This window comes from Pongo abelii, chromosome 2 (genome assembly GCF_028885655.2).
Source record: "Pongo abelii isolate AG06213 chromosome 2, NHGRI_mPonAbe1-v2.0_pri, whole genome shotgun sequence".
Taxonomy (NCBI): Eukaryota; Metazoa; Chordata; class Mammalia; order Primates; family Hominidae; genus Pongo; species Pongo abelii.
The window spans coordinates 120,894,601-120,914,749 of NC_085928.1; the positions used below are offsets into that span (position 1 = coordinate 120,894,601).

At 38.6% G+C, this 20,149-nt stretch overlaps 1 protein-coding gene across 23 annotated transcripts in view; it reads left to right on the plus strand.

Annotated features, from left to right (window-relative positions):
- Positions 1-371: 371 nt before the first annotated feature.
- The window catches only part of CLASP2 (cytoplasmic linker associated protein 2), a 219,624-nt gene continuing 199,846 nt past the window's right edge, over positions 372-20,149 (plus strand). For 22 of the 23 annotated variants that reach the window (XM_054552375.2, XM_054552380.2, XM_054552382.2 and 19 more), the window contains exon 1: positions 372-831. In XM_054552375.2, coding sequence (XP_054408350.1) covers positions 637-831 — 195 coding nt within the window. In that variant the 5' untranslated portion in view covers positions 372-636. The remainder of the gene's footprint in view (positions 832-20,149) is intronic. The other variant, XM_054552396.2, reaches the window with a different exon arrangement.

The window sequence follows — 20,149 nt, forward strand, 5'->3', positions numbered from 1 at the left end:
AGGCAAACCGAAGTTTGTTGTTTTTTTTTAAAGTATTACACAGTGACTGTGGTGGTGGCTGGAAGCAGAAGTCAGGAGTGTATTTTTTTTTTTTTTTTTAAACCGGCAGTGGGGGCGGGAAAGGGGGATGCCAAGTACTTTCCTCAGTGTTGAATAGAAGTGGAGGCAAACTTGGAAACGTTCCACATTTCACAGGGCGAGGGCTGGGTGCCCCGGCAGCGGCTAGCGAAGAACGGCCCGCCTTCCAGGGGGCTCGGCCCAACTCGGACCCCAAGTCTCCCTAGAGGTCCTATCGCTCCGAGCGGTTTCCGCAACCACCTCCACCACCTCCACAGCGAAACGCTAGCCGGACGGGAGGGCCCTCGCCGGCGTCGTGCTGACGTCACGCGCGTGCTGACGTCACCCACGGCCGCGGCCTCTGAAGCGGGCTGGGGATCGGGGGGCGCCGAGTTTGACTAGTTTGGGGGCGGCTGGGCGCTTGGCGTTCCTCCCGCCGCCCGCTGCTCCCCGCAAGCCGCGCCCCTGGCGGGCTAAGTGAGTCCCGCCCGCTTCCGCGGGGACCCGCACTGGAGGCTGGGCGGCGCTCGGCGAAAGTTGGCCGCTCACAGACTGGCAGGCGGGCGGGCGGCCGCAGCCATGGAGCCCCGCAGCATGGAGTACTTCTGCGCCCAGGTGCAGCAGAAGGACGTCGGCGGCCGGCTGCAGGTCGGCCAGGAACTCCTGCTCTACCTTGGCGCCCCCGGCGCCATCCCGGACCTGGAGGAGGACCTGGGCCGCCTAGGCAAGACAATCGACGCGCTCACCGGCTGGGTGGGTTCGAGCAACTACCGGGTAAGCGACCGCGGCGAGGCTGGGCTGGTCACGCCCTCCGCGGCAGCCCTTTAATCCCGGACGCGAGCGCCGGGCCGGGAGAGCTCCCGTCCGAACCACCGCTTAAGAGGGGAAACACACTTTGGGAAGCCGAGGCGGGCGGATCACGAGGTCAGGAGTTCGAGACCAGCTTGACCAACATGGTGCAAGCAACCCCGTCTCTACTAAAAATACAAAAATTAGCCTGGCGCGGTGGCGGGCGCCTGTAATCCCAGCTACTCAGGAGGCTGAGGCAGGAGAATCGCTTGAACCTAGCAGGCGGAGGTTGCAGTGAGCCGAGATCGAGCCACTGCACTCCAGCCTGGGCGACAGAGTGAGACTCTGTCTCAAAAAAAATAAAAAATAAATAAAAATAGGGGAAACGGGGGGGTCCCGCGTCCCCACTGGGCAGCCCGCCTCTTCGTACGCGAGTCGAGGACTGACTTCTGACCACATTTTTCTACACTTGTGAACAATGACAAATTCAGCGATTCCGTGACACGTTGCGGAGTTACTAGGACACAATGTTGATCACTTATTTAAAAAAAAAAAATCAATGAAAGACTTCGACATTTGTGTTCACCTGTGTGAACACTACCCAGACCAACACATAGGATATTAGGATACGATTTTAGGTTGATGTGTCTTAGTAGATAGGCTAATGCTGGGGGGGGAAAAAAGTTACAAAGATGAGGTACAAGAAAGAATGAGCCTTTCTGAAGAGTTGGTGGTAGGCAGGTTGTAATGTAGCCGCGTTGGGAGGCCAAGTAAATATTTTGTATTTAACTTGCCCCGTAGTCGTTAGTAGTTACTTTTCTTTCTTGTCTTCTGGTGGCAGTGTTGCTTTAAAATGCTGTCTGCAGCTTCCCATGGATGAAGTGATTCTTAGTAACATATGCTCATGATCCAGCGAATAGGCTGTACTTTGAAACCTTTTATTCAAAAAGAGAAGAAAGACAAACTCTAGAATTATGATGCAGATTTAATGGTAAAGCCCAGATGAGTTTTGGAAAGGTTAGACTTTTTACAAGGATAATAAAGTTTGAGAGTTACCCACGTCGATGCTTCATTACATACCATCTCTTGATTATTATTTTTAAAAAGTTTGGGGAAAAGGTAATTTAATAATATATCATTACCATTTGGGAGATTATTATTTCTTTGGAAGAAACAAGCTAAATTTACTCTGTCAGAAAGGCATATACATATTCACACTCAAAATAGTTGATTTTATGCTACAGCATAGACTGTTGTAGAAAGACAGCGCTTTGGTAATGTTTGCACCCCTTCCCAAGTGAAGATTGATGTGCCATCTTCTCCTACACGGGCTGTTGTGAATTGGCTTTGGGCCATTTCACTCCTCAGATGTACCTCAGTGATGACAGTTGAGCAATCACGCTGATATTCTGTGATACCACAGTATGCTAATTTTCTGTTACGCCTCTAGGCCCTACTTCTACTCGGTGCTGTGTTTTTAACTGTTCTTTAAGAGTTAGAATCCATCAGGGGTCTCATCCAGGTTCTTTTCTGTTTTCACTACGTATTTTCTCCGTGCTCCTCACTAGATAATGTAGCCCAAGACAATTTCAGCAATCAGAAGAGAACTGCCATAGTCTCCCACCACCTATCTATACACTTCCTTGTAGCTGTGACCATATAATCTTCCTTTTTCCTTGTTAGAATAGATAATTGCCTGTTTTCCTCATTTATGCAATTCCCTCCACGAAAGTATTAGATTCCATGCCTTCTTGCTTACTCAAGGACATTGATCCATCAATTCTGCTCTCTTTCCTAAATCACTAGTTCTCCCCTTTCTGTTGAATTCTATAGCATAAAAACTTTTCTGACATTGTTAGGGAAAGGGCATTCTAATTAATCTGTTGCTTTAAGTTTTATAAACTAAGTTAGCCAACTGGGTAATTTTTTTTTTTTTTTTTTTTTTACTTAAGATGCAATAAAACATACTTAACTATTTTTAAAAGTGGAGCTTTTGAACATACAAATAGAATCATACTTCAATTTCAGTTTATACTGAACAAAATACAGTTTTTCTTTGAATTGGTAGTACTTCAGAATCTGAGTGTCTTAATAGTCATTGTGTTAGTAAATTTGAGTGCCTCCTGTACGCTGGGTGTTCAAGATGCTAAGGATCCATCCAGCTTTGAACAAGACAAGGCCCATTCATTCAGCTTCATTAGGATATTTATCGATGACCTATTATTATCAGGAACTTACTCTTCTAGGCATTGCAGATAAAATGTGAAAAAAAGACAAATCCTTGTCTTTGTGGACTTAGATTCTAGTAGGAGGAGAGGAATAAGCAGGAAAGATAAATAAAATGTATAGTGTGTTAGATGGTGATAAGTGGTTTGGAGAAAAAAACAGTGAAGGGAATAGGGAATACTAGGCAAGATGCATATGTTGGAATTTTAAATAGTTGGTCGTTAAAGACCTCATTGAGAAGGTGACTTAACAGAAGATGGGAAGGTGAGATCCCTGCCATTGTGTTAGAAAGAGGTAGACAGGTATAGAAATTAGATCATTTCAGGTAGCATGTGCTTGTAAATCAACATGATATGAAATGATTATAAGACTCTACTTTGGGTGGTCAGGAAAGGTGACATGTGAGTGCAGACACTGAAGAAACATAAGAGTCAAGAATGATTGAAGCAGAGGAAACAGCAAATTCAGAGACCCTAGTTTTGTTGAGGAACATAAAGCCAGCCTGGCTAGAGTTTAAATGAGTGAGGTGTTAAGAAAGATGAAGTTGAGGAAGCAGCTGTAAAGTCATAGGATTTTATTCTAAATATGGTGGCAGTAACTGGGCAGGTGTAAAGTCATAGGATTTTATTCTAAATATGGTGGAGGTAACTGGGCATGGTGGCTTGTGCCTGTAGTCCCAGCTACTTGAGAGGCTGAGACAGAAGGCTCACTTGAGGCCAGGAGTTTGAGACCAGCCTGGGCAACATAACAAGTTCCTGTCTAAAAAAAATAAATACAGTGGGGGGTTTTATGTGTGTAAAGGGTGGCTGCTTTGTGGAGAGTCGACTATAAAGGAATAACAGAAGCAGCAGAGAGATAATGGTGGCTAGGCCTGGTTTGATAGCAATGGCAATGCTGAGAAGTGGAAAATTTGGGCTGTGATTTGGTGGTAGATCTGATGGGAGCTCCTGGTGGATTGGGTTTGAGGGTTGAAAGAAAGAGAGGAATTATGGATAATTGCCTTGATTGAGCAGTAGGTTAGATTGTGCTATTTATTGAAATAGGGAAGACTGAGAGAAGAACAAATTGGGTGAAGGAAGTAAAAAGTTTAGTTTTTACTGTGTTAGGTGTGAGAAGACTGTTACAAGTTGAGATGATAGACAGTTGGGGTCCCAAGTTCAATGGAGAAGTCATAATTGAAGATTCAAAATATGGAAATAGGCATATATGTAATATATGTAGTCTGACATTCGACTTTTACTAAGAATAGTCCTGCAATTTCAGGAGTTCTCAAATTTTTAAATGGCATTATGGCAATAACATTTGCCTCATAAAATATAGTTAAGTACGATAACCACCATTTACAGAGTCCTTAGTGAGTACCAGGCACTGTCTCAAATGCTTTATTTGCATTGTCTCATTTAATTTTTGAGATGGCCTTAGGAAATCAGCGTACTATTATTTTCCTTTTTTTGTAGAAAAGGAGACATAAGTATATTGCTTTAGGCCATAGACCTGGTAAATTAGTGAAGGAGTTGCTTGAGCCTAGGGTGATTAGAATATCCATATTCCTTTTCTCTACTTTTATAAACCTCTTCAATATCCTATTATTTGCCAGCTCTACTTTTACTTTTGTATATTATGAGGATTAGTAACATTTACATTTCATCTGCAACCATAGGGTAAGTTGACGTTAAAAAATGGAGAAAACACAGCCTGAGCAAGATAGTGAGACTTCATCTCTACCAAAAAATTAGCCCAGGATATTGAGACTGCAGTGAGCCATGATTGGGCCACTGTACTCCAGCCTGGGCAACAGAGCCAGACCCTGTCTCAGGGGAAAAAAAAAGAGGAGAAAACAGTGAAAACATTTATAACTATGTAGCGCTATGTAGTGCAGGGCTGTGTGCTAGCATTTCATGTATTTTCTCAGAATTCAAAATCATGGCCCCTTTCGCATTCTGAGGAGGATACTTCCCAACATTGGTGTCACCTCACTTATATATCCTATAAACTATTAAGAAATATGCCATTTTTTAGTTTGCCAAGAGAGATGAGATTTATCTACCCATTAATACATATTGATGTTGCCTATTCCATTTACCTGCCATATAGGTGAACATCCAGGTTGTTTTTAATTATTTACTCTTAACATTGTTCTTTTTGTCACCTTGTTACATATGCATAAAAAATTTTACTAGGGCAGTGATTCTCAATCCTGTCAGAGTCAGTGCCCTCTTTTAATTACCCCTTCTCCCTTTTCAATTCTGAAATAAAATTTATAGATAATATCTGATACACATAAATTTTAAAAACCTCTGTAATGTCTTAGCTGTACTATAAAGGAAAATCACACATAATTTATGCGGTAAAATATATTTCAGCATGTAAATATGTCAACCTGACTACCCATGAAGACATAATGATAGTTCATGGTTGTAAATGCTGCCACTACCAGTTCAGACCACTATGGGTGTATGGTTGCTGGTGATTCACACTGTCTTTTTTTTTTTTTTTTTTGAGCTGGAGTTTTGCTCTTGTCGCCCAGGCTGGAGTGCAATGTTACGATCTCAGCACACTGCAACCTCCACCTCCTGGGTTCAAGTGGTTCCTCTGCCTCAGCCTCCTGAGTACCTGGGATTACAGGTACGCACCACCATGCCCGACTTATTTTGTATTTTTAGTAGAGACAGGGTTTCGCCATGTTGGCCAGGCTGGTCTCAAACTCCTGACCTCAGATGATCCACCTGCCTTGGCCTCCCAAAGTGTTGGGATTACAGACGTGAACCACTGCGCCTGGCCTGACCCTTTCACCAGTGACATTACTGTTGGTGATTATGATATTCTGGAACTCTAAATTCTGAACCTCATTTCTTTGAACTTGAAGAGTTTTACCACCCCACGTGACATCTGTTTCATTAAGCTTGCCCATTAATCATATCCTTACATCCATTCTTTTTTTAAAAAATTTTTATTATAATTTCAGTGGTTTTGGGGGTACAGGTGGCTTTTGGTTACGTGGATAAGTCCTTTGTTGGTGATTTCTGAGATTTTAGTGCACCTGTCATCCAAGCAGTGTACACTACCAATATATAGTCTTTTATCCCTCAACCCTCTCCCAACCTTCCCCTTGAGTCCCCAAAGTTTATCATTCTTATGCCTTTGATTCCTTATAGCTTAGCTCCTAACTTATAAGTGAGAACATACGATATTTGATTTTCTGAGTTTCACTTAGAATAATGGCCTCCAGCTCATCCAAGTTGCTGTAAAAGACATTATTTTGTTCCTTTTTATGGCTGAGTAGTATTCCATGGTGTATGTATACCACATTTTCTTTATTCACTCATTGGTTAATGGGCACTTAGGTTGGTTCCATATCTTTGCAAATGTGAATTGTGCTGCTATAAACGTGCATGTCCCTGTGTCTTTTTTATATAATGACTTCTTTTCCTTTGGATAGATACCCAGTAGTGGGATTGCTGGATGGAATGGTAGTTCTACTTTTAGTTCTTTAAGGAATCTCCATACTGTTTTCCATAGTGGACACCAGCAGTATTAAAGTGTTCCTTTTTCATCACATCACATCACACCAACATCCATTGTTTTTTGACTCTTTAATTATGGCCATTCTTGCAGGGGTAAGGTGGTATCTCATTGTGGTTTTAATTTGCATTTCCCTGATGATTAGTGATGTTGAACAATTTTTCATATGTTTGTTGGCCGGTTGTATATCTTCTTTTGGAAATTGTCTATTCATGCCCTTTGCCCACTTTTTGATGGGATAATTTGTTTTTTTTCCCTTGCTGATTTGAGTTCCTTGTAGATTCTGGATATTAGTCCTTACATTCATTCTTAATTCTATTTTCTCTCTTCATTCTTGTTTTATGGTCCTCATCTGATAAAATGCTATACTGCACTGAGCATGGTGGCTCACGCCTGTAATCCCAGCACTTTGGGAGGCTGAAGCGGGCCGACCACCTGAGGTTGGGAGTTTGATACCAGCCTGGCCAACATGGTGAAACCCTGTCTCTACTTAAAAAAAAAAAAAAAAAAAGAAAGAAAAAAAAATTAGCCAAGTATGGTGGTGCATGCCTGTAATCCTAGCTATTCGGGAGGCTGAGGTAGGAGGATCCCTTGAACCTGGTAGGCAGAGTTTGCAGTGAGCTGAGATTGCGACACTACACTCCGTCCTGGGTGAGAGAATGAGACTTCGTCTCAAAAAAAAAAAAAATGCAATACTGGTTAATCCCACTCAGCCTACCCTATACCTGCACTAATGCAACTGAAGGTGTTTGGGGAAAAACACAAAACCTCTTTAACTGGCTTCATTTTAAATTCCTGACCATCATATGGGCCCTTAATGCTGCCTGACAGTCATACTATATTTTCTTAGTTCATTCACTCTTTCACTTAAACAACTATTCTACATCTTTTCCTCTCCCGTTGGTCCTACTAGTACCTCTTCTACAATCATCATTGTCAGCTGAGGCATGCATTGCTTCCGACTTCACTGAGAAAATGTAAGGAAGCAGAATTTCTTTTTTGAGATGGAGTCTCACTCGTCGCCAGGCTGGAGTGCAGTGGCGTGATCTCAGCTCACTGCAACGTCCACCTCCCGGGTTCAAGTGATTCTTCTGCCTCAACCTCCAGAGTAGCTGGGACTACAGGTGTATGCCACCATGCCCAGCTAGTTTTTGTATTTTTAGTAGAGATGGGGTTTCACCGTGTTGGCCAGGCTGGTCTCAAACTCCTGACCTTTGGTGATCTGCCTGCCTTGGCCTCCCAAAGTACTGGGATTACAGGCGTGAGCCACTGCGCCTGGCCAACTCCTAGGTAATTTAAAGTGTTAGAGAGTATCATAAATGCTATTTGTTCTTTTGTATTTTTATTATTTATTTATTTTGGAGACAGGATCTTGCTCTGTTGCCCAGGCTGGAGTGTAGTGGCACGATCATAGCTCACTGCATCCTCCAATTCCTGGGCTGAAGTGACCCTCTGGGCTCAGTCGAGTTCTGAGTAGCTGGAACTATAGGTATGAGCCACTATGCCTTTAAAAATTATGTTTTTTGGCATATAGAAATAAAATGGCATTTGGTATATTGATTTTTATGGCTAGCCTGCTTATGATTATAATAATTAAAAACATTTCTTATCCAATTTGTGGATTTTTAAAAGGTTTTCTATGCGTATATCACAGACTAACAACAGTTTTGCTTGGTTTTGGTGTATTGGCTAAGACCCTTAGGATGAGGATGAATAAAAGAAAGTATGCCTCCTTGTGTTCTGGGTACCAAGGGTGTTTTCTAACATCTCACCATTAGGAATCATGCTTTCTGTAATTACAAAAACTTTACTATGGAGAATATTGAACATATGTAAAGGTAGACAGTAAAATAAATTCAGCCACAAAGCTTATCAGCTGGTGGCCAATCCTGCCCCATCACTGTGTCACAAATCACAGATATCATATCATTTCATCCCCAGGACTTCCTAGTTACTGTGTCAAAGATATATGTTCTTTTAAAAAAATTATTAATGTAACCTCAACTTCATCACAATTATAAAACAATAATTCCTTGATGTCACATGTGCAGGGTTCACATTTCTAAATCTTTTAGTAAGTTATTTTAAGAAAAATTAGGAACCAAATAACAGCCACATCTTGTGATTCATTAATATATTATCTTCTTATTGCTGCTAACAAATTATGACACACTTACTAGCTTATACACTTATACATTTATTCTTTTACAGTTCTAGAGGTCAGAAATCTAAAATGGGTTTCATTGGGATAAAATCAAGGTGTCAGCAGGATTATATTCCTTCTAGAGACTTTAGGGGAGAATTTTCCAGCTTCTAGGGGATGCCTGCTTTGCTTGGTTCTTGGTGTCTTTCTCCATCTTCAAAGCCAGCAGTATAACATCATCAAATCTCTTCATCTGACCTGTTCTTCTGTCATCAAATCTCCTCTGACTGTGGCTCTTGGCCTCCTTCTTATAAGTACCCTTGTCTTTAAAAGGATTCCCCCTTATAAGGACCCTTCAAGTAAATCCACACATATATAGTCAACTAATTTTTGACAAAGACACCAAGAATACACAATGGGGAAAGGATAGTGTCTTCAATAAACAGTATTGGAAATACTGGATATCCACATGCAAAAGAATGAAATTGGATGAAATATGGTGAAATTATTTTACACCATACACAATAATTACCTCAAAATGGATTAAAGACTTAAATGCAAGAGCTAAAACTGTAAAACTCCTAGAAGAAAACATAGGGGGAAATATCCTTGACTTTGGTCTTGGCAGTGATTTTTTGGATTTGACATGAAAATACAGGCAACAAAAGCAAAAATAAACAGTGGAACTACATCAAACTACAAAGTTTTCTGGACAGCAAAGGAAGCAATCAGCAAAACAAAATGGCATTCTACTGAATGGGAGAAAATACTTGCAAATCATATTTGATAAGGGTTTAATATCCAAAATGTATGAGGTGCTCATCTAACTCAATGTTTGAGAAGATAACAACATCAGTAATTGTCAGGGTAATGTAATTCAGAACCACGATGAAATATCACCTCATACCAGTTAGGATGTCTGCTATCAAAAAATCAAAAGAGAACAAGTATTGGAGAGGATGTGGAGAAGAAAATTATACACTGTTGATGGGAATGTAAATTGGTACAGCTATCATGGAAAATGGTTAGGAGGTTCCTCAGAAAGTTAAAAATAGAACTACCATGTGCTCCACTTCTGAGTATATATCCAAAGAAAATAAATCACTATCTTGAAGAAATATTTGTGTTCACTTGTTCATTGTACCATTATTCACAATAGGCAGGATATGGAAACTGCTGTGTCCATAAACAGATGAATGGATAAAGAAAATGTGGGGGGGTGTGTGTGTGTGTGTATATATATATATATATATATATATATATATATATATATATATATATATATAAACACATACATACACATATAACACATGACACACACACAAAGAAATATTATTCAGCCTTAAAAAAGAAGGAAATCCTGCCATTTGTGACAACATGGTTGAACCTGGAAGACATTATGCTAAGTGAAATAAGCCAGACACAGAAAGACAAATATGGCATGATCTTACTTTTATGTTGAGTCAAAAAAAAAAAAAAAGAAAAGTCAAATTTATAGATAGTAACAGAATAGAATATAGAATGGTGATTACCAGGGGTTGGAGGATGTGGAAAAAGGGGAGATATTGGTCAAAGGGTACATGCTTTCTGTTATAAGATGAGTAAGTTCTGGAAACCTAATGCACAGTATGGTGACTATAGTTAATGTATATTGTACTTGAAATTTACTAAGAGCGTAGATGTCACGTTCTCACCACGAAACAGATTGGGAAAGAGACCCTTGTGATACCTTTAGGCCTAGGATAATCCAGAGTAATTTTTCCCTCCGAAGATCCTTAATTGTATCCGCAGAGTCCCTTTTGCCAAGTGTGATACCATATTCAGAGGTTCTGGGAGTCAGGATGTGAACGCCTTTGTGAGGTTATTATTCTGCCTGCAAGAGTCAACATATTTATTAAGTCTCTTTTAATGTTTCCCCCTCAGTCTCTATTTAAAAAAATTCTTGAGTTTTATTTGTGTAGATTTTCCCACAGTCTGGATCTTGCCGATATCATTCGTGTAATGATGTTTGACTGTTCCCTCTGTTTTTCCTGTAAATTGGTAATTTAGTTAGATCTAAAACTTAAATTGAGTCCTTTTTTGCGGGGCAGGGGGGCAAGACTATTTAATAGGAAATACTCTCCTTTCATCTCCTTCCTGGAGACACATGAGGTATGGAAGGCACACAAGCTCTAGGTCTCTTTTTTTTTTTTTTTAATGATGTTAGAGGCCATTAACATTCAGTGTCTAGATCTATTAATTCATTAGAGTTTGCAAAATGGTGATATTTGAATTCTGTTATTTCTTCATTTATTGGCTGGAATAGTTTTATAAGGAGAAACTTTCCCCATTTACAGTTATTTGATTACCTAGTGATATGGTTTATATAGAATGGTAGGTATATTGCTATGATTCTTTCCATTTAGTTACTAATTGTGAAAATAATGGGTTTTTTTTTAGTATCCTTCAAATGTTTGTTTTTGTTTTTGTATAATTATGAACTCATATATTTAAACATATCTAATGTGTTTCAAGACAATGCAGTTACTATCCTTTTTGATATTCAAACTGTCCTATCTTGACATGACCCTAGTTAATCTTTGACTGCTTCTTTGCTGTCTGGTATCACAAGATGTATTTCCTGCTCCAGCCCAGGAATGAGCCACCTCTCCAAGAAGCTCTTGATCTTTTTTTCATGGGAAGAGGTGCCTGGAAACTGCAATGTGGTGCTAGTGGTTTTCATGTTCCTTGTTTGGTCATTGTTTCTAGATTTCTTTCAGTGGACAGGGTAAGATTTTATTTTATTTGGTTTATTTTTATTTTTTGACACAGGGTCTCTCTCTCTCTTTGTTGCCTAGTCTGGAGTGCAGTGGCATAAACACAGCTCACTGCAGCCTCAACCTCCTGGGCTCAAGCAATCCTCTTACTTCAGCCTCCCAAGTAGCTGGGACTACAGGCGCACACCACCATGCCCAACTAACTTTAAAATTTTTTTTTCTAGAGATAGGATCTCCCTATGTTGCCCAGGCTGGTCTCGAACTCCTGGGCTCAAGCAGTCCTCCCGTCTTGGCATCCCAAAGTGCTGGGATTACAAGCATGAGCCACTACACCTGACCTAGATTTTATTTTAATTTTAAAGAAAAATATATCATGAGTTCATACTGATATTTCTAATTCAGATTTAATTAAGATCTTAAATCTGTATCTGTCTGTATCTTTTTTCTGTCAACAACAATAAGATTTATAAAGACTGTTAACTGTATTTTTCAGAGTTTTGTTTTTGTCTGTAGGATATGTCCCATTGACAAGATAGAGCCAAATTACTGTGTTTCAAGTCACTTGAAAATAGTCTTTTGTGTGGTTATGCTACTAACTCGATGTAAATTTAGATTCATTTATTTCATTTTCAAAATAGTTGTTGCTAAAAGAAGGTATCTTTAAAGAACTCTAGTTTCTTTCTGTGTTCCTTGTATCCTGTTCTCACCATTAAAACTTTATTTTCCATCATTGTGTCTGTGTGTGTTTTTTGTTTGTTTTTTGGAAGAGGATCTCACTCTGTTGCCCAGGTTAGAGTGTGGTGGCACCATCATGACTCGCTGCAGACTTGACGTCCCAGGCTCAGGTGATCCTCCCACCTCAGCCTCCCCAGCAACTGGGACCACAGACTCATGACACCATGCCTAATTTTTTATTTCTTGGTAGAGATGGGGTCTTGCCATGTTGTGCAGGCTGGTATCAAACTCCTGGGCTCAAGTGATGCTTCCACCTTGACTTCCCAAAGTTCTGGGATTACAGGCATGAGCCACCGCACCCAGCCATCATTGTTTTTTATAAACATTTATGTCTGTCTATATCTATTTAATTCCCCCTTTTTTTGATATACATACTTTTCCCAACTTTTCTTTTTTCACTTAACAGTATATTGTGGAAATCATTGCATAGCAGAATTAGGGTAGTCTTCATTTTTATTTTTAAAGTGTCATAGTATCCTGTAGTGTGGATACACCATGGTTTATTGAATCTGTCCCATATTGATGAATGTTTGGATAGTTTCCAGTCTCTTGTAGTGAATAATTTTTGCATGTCTTTTCATAATTTTACTTGTATATCTTGGGGATAGATTCCTAAGTATATTCTTAAGAGTACACATTTTTCCTGCTTATTTGAGATACTGCTTGGCTCATATATGTGTAATTGAGTCTATTTTGGATTTTCAATTTTGTTTAACAGCTCTATTGATATCTCATTCTGTATAATTCACTCATTTGAAGTGTATATTACATTGATTTTATAATAGCTACAGGTTTGTGCAACCATCACCACAGTAAATTTTAAAACATTTTCATAACCTCCAAAAGAACTCTGTACCTTTTAGCTATTATACCACCCTCCATACCCACCCCAACCTAGTCCTAAGCTACCACTATTCTACTTCTTATCTTTATAGATTTGCCTGTTGTAGACATTTCTTATAAATTGAACCATATAACATGTAGCCTCTTGTGACTAGCTTCATTGAACTATGATATTTTCAAGGTTAATCTATGTTATAGCATGTATCAGCCATTCGTATTTATGGATGAGTAGAATTCTATTGTATGCATATACTACATTTTGTTTATCTGTGCATCAGTTGATGGACATGTGGGCTGTTTCCACCTTTGACTATTGTGGATAATGCTGCAGTGAACATTGACGTACAAGTATGTATGGCTATATCTGTTTGAGTCACTTCCTTTCGGTATATACCTAAGAGTGGAATTCCTGGGCCATGTGGTAAACCTTTGACTATTGTGGATAATGCTGCAGTGAACATTGACGTACAAGTATGTATGGCTATATCTGTTTGAGTCACTTCCTTTCGGTATATACCTAAGAGTGGAATTCCTGGGCCATGTGGTAAATTTATGTTTAACTTTAGGAGGAACTGCCAAACTGTTTTCTTCAATGCCTGCACCATTTTACATTCCCACCACCAGCATATAAGGGTTCCAGTCTCTCTACATCCTTACCAACATTTGACATTTTCCATTTTCCTAGTAGGTGTGAAGTAGTATCTTATTGTGGTTTTGATCTGCATTTCTTTAATGACTAATAATGTTGAGCATCTTTTCATGTGCTTATAAGCCATTCATATATATATATATATTTGTTGTTGTTGTTGTTGTTGTTTTTAGACTGCGTCTCCATCTGTCACCCAAGCTGGAGTACAGTGGTGCAATCTCAGCTCACTGCAACCTCCACCTCCCAGGTTCAAGTGATTCTCCTGCCTCAGCCTCCCAAGTAGCTGGGACTACAGGCGTGTGCCACCATGCCCAGCTAATTTTTTATATTTTTAGTAGAGACGGGGTTTCACTGTATTAGCCAGGATGGTCTCGATCTCCTGACCTCAGGTGATCCACCCGCTTTGGCCTCTCAAAGTGCTGGGATTACAGGCATGAGCCACTGTGCCTGGCTGCCATTTGTATATCTTATTTGGAGAAATGCCTATTCAAGTTCTTTGCCCATTTTTGTTTTTTAATAGATTTTATTTTTTTTAGAGCAGTTTTAGGTTCACAGTAAAATTGAGTAAGAGAGACAGATTTCTCATATATCCGCCTGCTTCCGCATAATGCACGGCCTCCTCCACTGTCAGCATCCCCTACCAGAGTGATACACTTGTTATAATTGGTGAGCCTACATTCACACATCATTATCACTCAAGGTCCACAGTTTACATTAGGCTTCACTCTTAAGTGTTGTACATGCTATAGGTTTTGATAAATGTACTTAACATTATGGTATTATGCAGAATAGTTTTACTGCCCTAAAAATCCTCTGTGCTCTGCCTAAAACTTCCTCCATCCCCAGTCCCTGGCAATCACTGATCCTTTTACCATCTCCATAGTTTTGTCTTTTCCAAATGTCATACAGTTTGACTCCAACAGTATGAAGCGTTTTCAGGCTAACTTCTTTCACTTAGTAGCATACATTTAAGATTCTTTCATGTCTTATTCATGCCTTGATAGCTCATTTCCTTTTAGTGCTGAATATTCCATTGTCTGAATGTACTACATATTTATCCATTCACCTACTGAGGGACATCTTGGTTGCTTCCAGGTTTTGCCAACTGTGAATAAAGTTGCTTTAAACATGAGTGTGGGCTGGGCATGGTGGCGCATGCCTGTAATCCCAGCCCTTTGGGAGGCCAAGGCCGGTGGATCACTTGAGTCCAGGACTTCAAGACCCACTTGGGCAATGTAGTGAAACCCTGTCTCTGCAAAAAACAAAAACAAAAAATATGAGTGTGTAGGTGTTTTATGGACATCAATTTTCAACTCCTTTGGCTAAATACCAAGGAACATGAATGATCATTGGATCATATGGGGGAAAGTATATTTAGCTTTATAAGAAACTGCCAAAATAACTATCATTTTGCATTCCCACCAGTAGTGAATGAGAGTTCCTCTCTCTCCCTACCTTTGTCAGCACTTAGTGTTGTCGGTGAATTGGGTTATGGCCATTTTAATAGGTGTGTAGTGCTATCGTAATTTTATTTGCAATTCCGAATGACATATGATGTTGAGAATCTCTTCATGTGCTTATTCGCTGTTTATATATCTTACATCTTTTTTGGTGAGGCACTGTTTGGATCTTTTGCCCATTTTTTGAGTTGTTTATTTTCTTGTTGTTGAGTTTTAAGAGTTCTTTGTATATTTTGCATTACGGTCTTTTATGAGATGTGTATTTTGCAAATATTTTCTCCCAGTCTGTGGTTTGTTTTCCCATTCTGTAGACATCTTCCATAGAACAGAAGTTTTTAATTTTAGTGAAGTCCAACTTAACAGTTATTTCTTTCATGGACCATGCTTTTGGTGTTGTATCTAAAAAGACATTGCCACACCAAGGTCAATTAGATTTTTTCTTATGTTATTTTCTAGGAGTTTTATATTTTACTTTAGTTTTATGATCCTTTGAGTTAATTTTTGTTGAAGGGCATAAGGTCTCTGTCTAGATTAATTTTTTGCATGTGGATCTCAGTTGTTGCAGTACCATTTGTTGAAAAGACTATCTTTTCTTCATTATATTGCCTTTGCTTTTTTGTGAGAGATCATTTGACTGTATTCATGTGAGTGTATTTCCAGACTTTCTATTCTTTTCTGTTTGCTCATTTTAAAAAATGGGTTATTTGTCCTTTTACTATTAAGTTGTAAAAGTTCTTATGGATACAAGTCCCTTATCAGATATATGTTTTACAATTATTTTCCCCTATTCTATTGGTTGTCTTTTCACTTTTTTCATCGTGTTTTTTTGAAGACTAGGTGTTTTTAGTTTTGATAAACTCTAATTCTTTTTTTGTTTGTTGTTTATGCTTTTTATGTCCTGTCTAAGAAACCATGGCCAAGGTCACAATGATTTACCCTATGTTTTCTTCTAATAACTATAGAGTTTTAGCTCTTACATTTAGGTTTATGATTCATTTTGAGTTAATTTTTATGTATGGTTTGAGGTAGTGGTCCGCATTCATCCAGTTGTGCTAGTACCATATGTTGAATCATTCCCCATTGAATGGTCTTGACACCCTTGTTGAAAACCAGTTGCCTATAAAAATGTATGGGTTTATTTCTGGACTCTGAGTTCTATTTCATTAATTTATATTTCTCTCCTTGTGCCATTGTCACACTGTCTTGATTACAAAAGCTTTGTAGGATGTTTTGAAATTGGGAAATTTGAGTCTTCCAACTTTTTCTTTTTCAAGCTTGTTTTGACAATTCTGGGCCCCTTGAATTTTCATGTGAATTTTAGAATAGGCTTCTTAAATTCTACAGTGAACCCAGTTGGCTATCAGATAAGTATTTTACAAATATTTTCTCTTAATCTGTGACTGGGTTTTTCATTTTCTTAGCCATGTCTTTTAAAAAGCAGAAGTTCTTAGTGAAGTCTGCTTTATCAATTTTTAAAATTTTATGTTGTCTCCAAGAATCTTTTATGTTTTTTTCTTTTATGTTTCTTTTCATGTTGTCTCTAAGAATTATTTGTGTACTCCAGGTGTAAAGATTTTCTCCTGTGTTTTCTTCTAGTAGTTTTATAGTTTTAGGTTTTATGTTTATATCTCATACATTTTTGAGTTGATTTTTGTAAATGATGTGATGTATAGGTTGAGGTTCATTTTTTATTTTGCACATGGATATCCAATTGTAACATCACCATTTATTGAAAAAGTATATTTCTTTCCTTCATTGAATTGCCTGTGCACAGTTGTTGGAGATCAGTTGACTATATATGTGTATGTCTATTTTTGTACTCCCTCTTCTGTTTCATTGATCTATATATTTGTTTGTTCTTTTGAGACAGGGTATTACTCTGTTACTCAGGCTGGAGTGCGGTGGTGCATTCACAGGTCACTACAGCTTCAAACTTTTGGGCTCAAGTGATCCTCCTGCTTCAGCCTCTTGAGTAACTGGTATTATATGCCTGGGCCACCATGGCCATCTACTTTTAAAATCTTTTGTAGAGGCAGGTTCTCGCTGTGTTGCCCAGGCAGGTCTCCAGCGATCCTCTTGTCTCAGCCTCCAGAAGTACTGGGATTACAGGCATGTGCCTCTGTGCACAGCCCCCACATTGTCTTGATTACCATAGGTTTATATTAAGTCTTCAAATCAGATAATTGCACTGTAACTTCATTTTTCTTACTCAATATTGATATGAGTATTCTAATTCACTTACCTTTCTATATACATTTCAGGATCAGCTTGTCGATTTCTGCATCAAATTCTGCTGGAATTTTGATTGGGATTGCATTCACACAAGAAAAATTTGTGGGGTTTCAAATCTTTATAAGATTAAGTTGTCCAATTCATGAACTTGGTGTATATATGTGTATATATATATCCATTTATTTAGCTCTTTTTCGATCACTTTCATTAGCATTTTGTGATTTCAGCATGTAGATCTTGGACTTAATTGTTAGAATTATATCTAAGTATTTTGTGATTGTTGTTAGTTTTGTAAATGATACAGCATTTTGAAAATTCCCAATTGTTGAGTGCTGGTATGTAGGAACACAGTTTGTTTTATTTTATTTTTTTGAGACAGAGTTTCGCTCTTGTCACCCAGGCTAGAGTGCAATGGCGTGATCTCAGCTCACTGTAACCTCTGCCTCCCAGGTTCAAATGATTCTCCTGCCTCAGCCTCCCGAGTAGCTGGGATTACAGGCACCCACCACCACACCTGGCTAATTTTTTTTTGTATTTTTTAGTAGAGACAGAGTTTTACCATGTTGGTCGGGCTGGTCTCGAACTCCTGACCTCAGGTGATCTGCCTGCCTCACCCTCCCAAAGTGCTGGGATTACAGGCATGAGCCACCGCACCTGGCCCACAATTGATTTTTTTATAGTGACCTTTTATCTCATGACTTTACTAAACTCAGTAGACCTAGTATTTGTTTTAGAGTGTCAGTTAGTTTTTAGAGTAATTAAATACATATATTTTTAAGGTTTGTTTGTTTGTTTGAGACAGTGTCTTGGTTTGTTGCCAGGCTGGAGTGCAGTGACACAATCTCAGCTCACTGCAACCTCTGCCTTCCAAGTTCAAATGATTCTCGTGCCTCAGCCTCCTGAGTAGCTGGGATTACAGGTATGTGCCACCACACCCAGCTAATTTTGTATTTTTAGTAGAGATGGGGTTTTGCCATGCTGGCCAGGCTGGTCTCGAACTCCTGACCTCAGGTCATCTTCCTGCCTTCCAAAGTGCTGGGGTTACAGGCATGAGCCACTGTTCCCAGCTTATTTTTAAGGTTTTAAATATTTATTTTAATTTCAACTATTTCCTGTTATTTCTTAGTGTAGATCTAAGTTTTTGTCTGCTGTCATGTATTTTTTTCCCTGAAGATTTTCCCTTAACATTTCTTGTAATACAGGTCTCTTGTAATGAATTCTATCAGATTTTGTTTGTTTGAAAAACTTTTTATTTCTCCTTTAGTTTTAAAATGTCTTTTAATCTTTTATTTTAACTAGGTATAGAATTATGAAGCGACAGCATTCTTTTTTTTTTTTTTTTGGTAGTACAATAATCTGTGGTTTTGCTTTCTATGGTTTCACTTACCTGTGGTCAGGTGTAGTCCCAAAACAGGTAAGTACAATATAATATTTTAAGAGAAACAAGACACACTTACGTAACTTTTGTTATAGTATATTGTTATGGTTATTATACTTTATTATTGTTAATCTTTTCCTGTGCCAAATTTATAAATTAAACTTTATCATAGGTATATATTTGTAGGGAAATTTATATATAGGGCTCAGTACTGTCTGTGGTTTCAGGTATCCACTGAGGTCTTGGGATGTGTTACTTAAATGGATAAGGGGGGACTACTATACTGTAACGGTGTCATTCCATTGTCTCCTTACTCTCATACTTTTTGGCCGGAAGTCTTCTGTACTTGTGTATTTACTGTCCTTTTGTTTTTTCTCATTGACTTTAAGATTTTTCTTTCCTTTGGTTTTAACAATTTGAATAGGATGTGTCTTGGTGTTTTTTGGAATTTTCTGTTTGGGGGTTTTCTGAGACTTAGATGTATGGTTTGATGCCTTTCATTATTTTTACTATATTCTTGGCCATTTTCCCTCCAAATATTTCTTCTACCTTGTTCTCTCTTCTAGAATTCCTATGACATTATGTTGGGCAATTTGATATTATCCCTTTGCTCTTGAATGCTTTGTCTCTCCCCTTCCCTTTTTGTTCCTTTTTGTATTTCAATTTGAGTAATTTGTATGAACGTATTTTCAGATTCCCTGATTCTTTCCTTCTCTATATCAAATCTTTTGATGAACCCATCAAAGGCATCTTAATCACTTTTACCTTGCTTTTAATGCATTTACAAAATTATTTGTATTTTGACTCTGCCTTAAAGTTTTGGTCTCTCTACTGGAATTCCTTTTATTCCTGCATGTTGTTGGCTCTTTTAACTAGAACATTTACTACATTAATCACAGTTATTTAAATGGTCTGATAATTCCAGCTTTCAGGTTATCTATGTATTTTGTTCCATGCTTTATTCTTGATATTGGTATTTACCCCTCCTTGCTTTTTTGTGTGTCTCATAATGTGTGGTTGAAAACTGGACAGTGTTTAAGATGTTTAAGACCAAGTTAAATAGTACTTATGCCTGGAAATGACATGCCTTTTTTCTGCTAAACTTATATATAGTGTGGAGCTATGCAGTCAGTCTAGTCAGGAGTTGAGTTAGGTTTCAATGTTATGATTGCTATAGTTACTTTAGTTCATATTTGCTTCAGATTTTTTTGCCACTTGGTTAATTTTATGAAGGATTTTCCTCAAGTTTCTACTCAACTCTGCACTTTAGGTTTTCCCTATTTTCTTGTGCTTCATAGAGGATTCTTCTTTGTGTTCTTGCCCCTTCCCCACTGGTAGACTGCTGTTGCTTCTTATTTC